Below are 7500 nucleotides of genomic sequence, written 5' to 3'. Positions count from 1 at the left end.
TTGTTTCTCTCCGAACTTTCATTCTGTGAAAAGTCGTTCGCCTTGTTTGTAGTTATTTTAATAGTCCAAAACAATCACTGAAGCATTAATTCACAACGAAAGCAACCCATCGCTATGTTGAAATATATTTTATTAGAAAAAATATTCTCCATTTTTCAGTTGGGATAAAAGGTCCTTAAATTGATCTTGTATATATGACCATACATGTAACATTCAAGTATTACAGGTTTGCATGTGACGTCATTGTGGCCATTTTGGCTGGCAAGAACCAATCGAAAAACCTTAAATAACAATGACCACAACCAGGTTTTCTGAGCACTGAGCACCCCCAGCAAACGATTGTTTTAACGAAAACCGCTGGTCAGCAACCTGGTTCTGGTCATTGCTGTTTAAGGTCTTCCAGAACAATCACCTGTCTCTCCGCTGGCAACTAAACTTTATAATTATATATATGCAAAAATTTCAGACTGTTGATTGGCTGAGATCACGTCAATTAATCCCAAATAGAAAGGAGAAAAGTGAAGTTAATGCAGGTAGTTGAAAGAAGTGCAAAAGGGGTGAAATTTTGCATTTATATTCCTAATAAGTAATCGCATGATTTTTCTAGTGCAATTTAGGATAAATAATCTGTAAATGTTTTCAAAGACTACAAAGTGCACACACCTTACGGGCTCGTGGAAATTTCTTCTTCTTTCAAAATAATTAGTTCAGTCGTGCTTATTTATTCCAAATTGCACTCGAAATCATGTGATTGCCTATACTTATTATGCAAATTCTGCAAAAATTGTATTGTATTGCCAACCAACATGGCCGCCTGGTCATGGAGGTGAAAACCAATAATTTGCATACAGCATGTTGACAAAACGTTCACACATGACCTGGAAAGGAGAATAGTTAATTAAAGGCTCGCTTTTATTTGTTTGTTTTTTGCTCTTACCAAGATACAAAAAAACATGACAACCTTTCAAGCCCTAAGAGCAGATCTCCCTATTCTGAGGCTGCTTTTAACATTTAGAGAGAAAACAAAACAAATTAATTGCAAAATTGAGAGATTCAACCCTGATAGTTGTGATAGGTAAAAACTCTTGACACCCCAAGAGGTTGCAAAAACCACAGGCAACCCAAACTAAGAAATTGAATGCTGAAACGTCCGACACTCAGATTTGCGGATTTGAGTACTTGAGGCCTTTTCAGACTCTTTGGGCCGAACGTTGTGAGTTTGGGTGGCCTGTTCTCAAACTACAGTATTTAACCTGGTGGAATGCTTAGACTGTGTTGAACACTTTGCCCTAGTTGAAGATAAAAGATTTCCAAACTCTTAATATTTTACCACATGGGTTATTATGTGATGGTAAAGGTGCAGAACTACCAGTTATTTGACCCACGACCAAACTAGTTTAAGGCATTGGTCTATTCATAAACTGTTTTCAAAGTTTATACAAACTGTATATCATAAAACATGTTTGTTACAAGAAATATCACACCTGGGTAGGTTGGGTGTTTGGTCCTGGCGTTTCTAAAACGAGGGTAAGGGTAAGACCAAGGGTCAGGGTAAGGGTAAGGATACGAATACAAAAAGTATCCTAAACATTCATAAAAGCTAACCTTAGGCCTAATTACAAAAGTTTAAGGTTAGCTTTTATGCATTTTTAGGATACTTTCTGTATTCGTATCCTCACCCTTACCCTGACCCTTGGTCTTACCCTTACCCTTGTTTTAGAAACGACGGTTTGGTCTGAATGCCAAAAATGGCTGCTAGTTGTGCTAACTTGAACTCCCTTTAAGAGTGTGGAAGGGTGGACTGGTTTTATCAACAGAAAATATTTCAGTTCAGGTGCAATTGACTAATGTGACAGGTGAAAATGGTGCTTGTGATCTACAATATGAAATTTCAAGTTTCCAGTACTTGCACTTTACTGCACAATAAAATAAACCACCCACATTAATGATTTGCAATTCTGATACTATCATGGGCAATAACTAATTATTTATATAACACGGTCACTTATTTTGTAATAATTATTGATTTTCAAATCCTCATTGAGAATTTCCAGTGCGAAATTCAATTTATGTGAAATTAAATAACAAACGAACACTACTATTTTTCTTATAAAATAATATAAATCAATTTCAATGAAATGCTGATACATCTTTGACTGTTGTTTACTCTCAGATCACAACCATAATGTCTACACGAACAGACCTCACATTCACTTAACCCTTTCAATAGACCTTTTTACCGATACGGCGGTCATTTTGATTTCTATTGTTTTGAATAGCTATTATGGGATGCCCAGGGGGCAAATACATATTAATTTGCCCCCTGAGCATCCCATAATGTCTTTGGAAACAATAGAAATCAAAATGGCCGCCGCATCTGCAAAAAGGTCTATTCCAAGATAGAAACGTTCATTCTCCTAACTAGTGCCACAGATTTGTTTGTTGGGAAGTCACGAGAATTTGGTGTAACATCAATATCTGACCTTTTAAGCAATCTTGACCCCAGAGCTCTTCTCTTAACTGAGGGAGAGAAATGCTCTGGGGAACCCTGAAACAAAGTATCTTCTCATTGGTTTTCGTGAAGAACAATCAAAAGCATGTCTAATTGGTACATTCATGTTCGCATGAGGAGTGAGCAGGTGCCGTAAGGTTCAAATAGCCAAATTTTGGCTATAAGAACCCTACAGCGCATGTTCCAGAGTTTCCCAGAGCCTTGGGTCGATCTGTGGCTCTGGTGACGAGAATAACCTCTTAAGCTGATGATACAGTAATCTTCATTCTCAATACTCATCTGACTGGCATTTCATTGAAATTGCGAGGAGAATTTATACACTGGTAACTCATGGGAGTCAGAGGGTTGAAGTAAGAAAACCCTTTTGTCCACTTGCATCATCTTAAAAGAAAGCATTATTTTTTCCCTGTATTTAATAGATCTCTGAGGGTTGATGAAACCCTATTGACAATTTTTAAGACAAAATAATTAAGAGACATAAACTACATAATTCGACCAGAAGCATCTCAAAACATTTTAAACAACACTATCTAAAAGTCTTGATTTCATTTTCAAGCTAAAGCAATCTTAGCTATTATTGTTTTTAACACTAGGGTACTACCCTACCCTGTCTATACGAGAAGAAGGGAACAGGACTCATCCTTAATGATATGGGTTAGAACACGTTTGAGGATTTATGAAGTGGATTGTTGGTATACAAAACAGGATGAATCCCTTCCATTCAATATTCTGATGTTGGTGATGATGGTGGTCTTTCGGAGCAGCAAGATCTCTTTGGATGTTGTTCTTCTGCTTGTTTTGGTTGCAAAAGAGAGTTCCTCCCAAGTGGAGCTTCTGCTTGTTCTTGGGGGAGTCTGCGAGCTATGGACAGGATAATAATAGTCTGTTTTAAATAACCCACAACCTTTTATTAGTAGAAGGGATGGCCAATATCCTTCTTTGGGCTAATCCTTGGCAAATAACTGTGCTATATTAACCCACTGACTCCCAGGGGTTCCCCATTGACGAGTTAAATTGTCTGGCGTTGGACAGAGTAAAATACTAAGTCTGGCCGGTTTCGGCCGGTTTGGATGTCAATGGGTTAAATGAACCTATTATATAATAATAATAATTATTATTATTATCATTTGGTGAGATATCATTCTTAATAAGAACTTTAAAAAAAAGAAAAAAAAAAGAATTTTATCATCATAATTATTATTACATATTTTAACCTGATAGTCTAGGAGGCTACAATTTACTCTCGAAATCTTCCAAACTACAGATTCTTGAATGTAGATTCCTCACTACTTTGTATTGGTTACATGCGCCATGTATTAGTTTTAAATAGCACTGCCAAATTTCATGTTCATGTTTCATACTTTTCTTTGCTTGAAGAGAAATACATGTAAACAAGGGTTTTCTGATATGCAGAATAACTTATGCCTCAAACTCAATTAACTAAATCTGTTCTTTCAGAGATCAAATATACCAGAGAGAGCACTTGAGAGTTGGAGTAATAAAATTAATATAGTATTGTGCATGGTACATCGTCTACAACAACCTGGAAAAGGTTGTGCATGTATGATCAGTGAATGGCACTCACACAACTCTTCAAAGAGCCAGTGCACATTTTTGTTTGTGCGAGCACTTGTTTCCACAAAGATTGCTTCCACGCTACTTGCAAATTCCTCTGCTACTTCCTCCAGAACCTAAGGAGTATGATAGAAAAACAGAAAAGTACTGACAACCACTGAAAAAGTGAAAAGGCCCTGATCAGCTGACAAAGCTTGAACTAGCTTAAACTGTCACCGACACATGACAGTCACTAGCAGTACCATCTGCATTATTTGCGGTTGTCATTGTCATCATTATTGCTGATACGGCCACAACATTCATCCTTATCATCATCATCATCATCACCACCTCATTGCCTATTGGTGCTCTCAATAATAAATTGATTATGATGGTCCTTTGTGATATTTTGGAAATGAATACATGGAATGTACCACGTTAACTGGTTCTTGGACATGTTATGGATTAATGATACTTTATGTCTTTCCAAATTACCTCCCTTTGATCAGCTTTATCGCACTTGTTCCCAGCAATAGCAATAAGAATATCAGGTGGACCATAACGAGTTAATTCTTTGATCCATGTCTTTAATGCATGAAATGAACTCTGAAAAAAAAAACCAAAACAGTGAGCCAACATTGAGAAATCATGGGATTGTTATGTTACTTGATGGAGTAAAGGCAATTTGCAAATAATATTGGCATCTAAATTTGGATATCAAGTGACCAGGGAGGCGTTTCTCGAAAGTCCCGAAACTTTTCAGGCATATTTTGGTTGATATAAAACGCTGTGTATCTTCAAAAGGGAAACGTTTCAAGTCGTCAAACTTTGTCATTGTTTTGCTTTCTAAGGTCTTGAAAACACGTTCAAAGATTCATCTTTCATAATAAGCAGATTTCAGTTTCACAAATGGCTTTTCGGGCCTGAAAAGTTTTAAGGGCTTTTGAGAAGCAGGCCCCAGCTCCCAGTTTGTTTGATAGCTCAGTTGACAGAACAGTGCAGTACTGAATCACATGGCCATGAGTTTGAGCCCTGTTAATGTATGGTTTTTTTTTTCAGGCTTTCTTCACAAAAATGGTGGTGACCTTCAATTCACATATGTTTTATGCTGTTGTCAAAATAGGCCAAATATTGCTTGATGAACAGGAGAACAAAAAAAAAATATTTAGAGTGCCTAAGGACATTAAATCTTAATCACCACTAAAAAACAGGATTAAATATTATCTGGGGCCTGGCTAAGTGGGGAAAAGTTTGGTCAACAAAACCTTTTCACATATTTTAACATTAACAACTCCATCGTTAGTTGAGGTTGGGTGTCTGAGACATCATGGAGATTCCACTATTGGCAACCACCTCATAGATGGAGACTGCTCCCATGGCTGGTAAATCGTGGTAACCCAGTCATGAGCTCCCATGCAGCACAGCAGACAGGCACCTGTCACACTGATAAAAACAGTGGAAAAATGGAGGGGAAGGTAGCATAGGGGATATAACCACTAAAAAGAATCCACAAACACTTTGTCCACTACACAACTACAATACCATATAGTTATGCCGTACAGTACACAAGTGCAAGAAATCACGGCCCATGCACCGACCTGACAACACCGCTGACCACAACACTGACAAATAAGTACTCCTGTTGTTAACTCCATTAAATTACATTAATTTTAACTGCCTTATAACATTTTTAGCTCCCACAAAGCCTTAACTTCAAATCACTTAACTTTGTTTATGGACCAACCGTACATGTCATTGAGTGCATTTTTGCATTGCAAAATAGAAAGAAATCAACTTACATCACTTGTAATATCATATACTAAAATAGCTGCTGCTGCATCTCGATAGTACAGTGGAGCCAGACTCTTAAACTATACAAAATAAAGACAAATTATTGCTTAAAATAATATTTTCTTCAACTGAACTTGATGGCATACTATAATTTTACAGAAAATATCAAGTATATCTCCAACTCTGGGCAAGTGAGTCACTTGAACCTACTCTCTCTTGTCCAGCAGTGTCCCATATATTAAACTTGAAAGCTTGATCTCCTACGAGCATCATTTTTGTCATAAATGCAGCTCTGAAATAAATTAATCAGGATACAAAGTTAAAGTTGAAGAGGCATTGAGGCCCAGTGGTTAGGATGCTTGCCTTGAGATCCAGAGCTTGTGCGGTGCAAGACCGATTCTGACCACTCATTGAATTTTATCCCCGTAGTCCCTGTTTCAAATTCTTGGCTGCACTATTGTAAATAGCCAACTGATTTGCCTCCAGCCAGTTGGGATTCTTAACAGTTGTTGTTGTTCTGTTCTGTCATTTGGTTGATTGTGTTTCATTAGCCCAGAAAAGCCCCTATCATGTATGGTGAGTGGTCAATTAAGTATGTATGTAACTATGTAAATTGTTTACTTGACCTTGTTATTGTTACAAAAATTGTACAATTTCTACTGATCACGGTGGGAGTTTTGCGAGTGATGGTAATGATGATCTTGGTCACGATAATTAAGAGGAGGGGGTGAGACCGCACTACAGAAAAACCTGGCTATCATTTGGTGCTGTGACAGCTTCTATTATCTGTAAGTCTGAAATATTATTTCCTGTTGTTTAGTCTTTTGTTTTTGTTTCGGGCAAGTCACTTCATCATATATCATCATACATCTTTATTTACCCTCGGATTTTTAGAGTAGCTTGGTGTAGCTAATATCTCCGAGCATTTACCCTCCCAACCATGATACACCACAGAAGACAGACCACAACACCGGGACCTACATGCCCTACTCTTTACGACAAGTGTGCGGGTTCTTTTACGTCCCACAGGATTATGAACATTGAAGGGTTGTGAGACGGGACCTCCGGCTTATCGTCCGTATCCGAGAAGACTAGAGAGTCTAACCGTTTGCAGATGTAATTACATAGGCAGCACTTTCTCCTCAGTTATTTAAAGACCCTGAGTGTTGGTCCGGCCGGAGTTGAACTCACGACCTCTCGCGTAACAGCCCGGTGCTCACCCAACTGAGCCACCGGTGCGCTGTGGTGAAACATGCTATACCACCATATCAAGGTGCACATTATTTGCTGCTGTAGACAGCCCCCTCAGACTTCACTGCTGCACCAACTGTGCTCTTACTCTCCCCACTACGTAAACCTCGCTTCAAAACCACCATCTACCCAACTATGATCAGAAATGTCTGCAAGCTGCTAAAAATTAGAAAATGGTTTAATGTTATATTTGGTTCAAATTTGTTCAAACTAGTTCAATTTTTAATTTTCCTTTTTTCCAGATTATGAAAATGAATATTAGACAAAGAAAAATGACAATTTAACTGCTTTGAAAATTTTTATACACCAAGAAAAAAAAAAAAATCACAACAGTGTTAAGTCTAACTTCATCATACATGTATGTATCGATTGAAATAGCGTGACTACAGGAC

The 7500-nt window shown here is 37.7% G+C and overlaps 1 protein-coding gene across 1 annotated transcript in view; it reads right to left on the bottom strand.

Moving 5' to 3' along the window:
* Positions 1–112: 112 nt before the first annotated feature.
* Positions 113–7500, bottom strand: part of LOC137995177 (ras-related protein Rab-22A-like) — a 7874-nt gene continuing 486 nt past the window's right edge. Inside the window, exons 3-7 of the mRNA XM_068840755.1 lie at positions 6068–6149; positions 5866–5937; positions 4562–4672; positions 4098–4203; positions 113–3373 (exon numbers count right to left, since the gene is read on the bottom strand). Coding sequence (XP_068696856.1) covers positions 3234–3373; positions 4098–4203; positions 4562–4672; positions 5866–5937; positions 6068–6149 — 511 coding nt within the window. The 3' untranslated portion in view covers positions 113–3233. The remainder of the gene's footprint in view (positions 3374–4097; positions 4204–4561; positions 4673–5865; positions 5938–6067; positions 6150–7500) is intronic.

Source organism: Montipora foliosa, chromosome 1, assembly GCF_036669935.1.
Source record: "Montipora foliosa isolate CH-2021 chromosome 1, ASM3666993v2, whole genome shotgun sequence".
Lineage (NCBI taxonomy): Eukaryota > Metazoa > Cnidaria > Anthozoa > Scleractinia > Acroporidae > Montipora > Montipora foliosa.
Note: the sequence above shows the minus strand (reverse complement) of the source record. Positions and strands in the feature narration are given on the sequence as shown.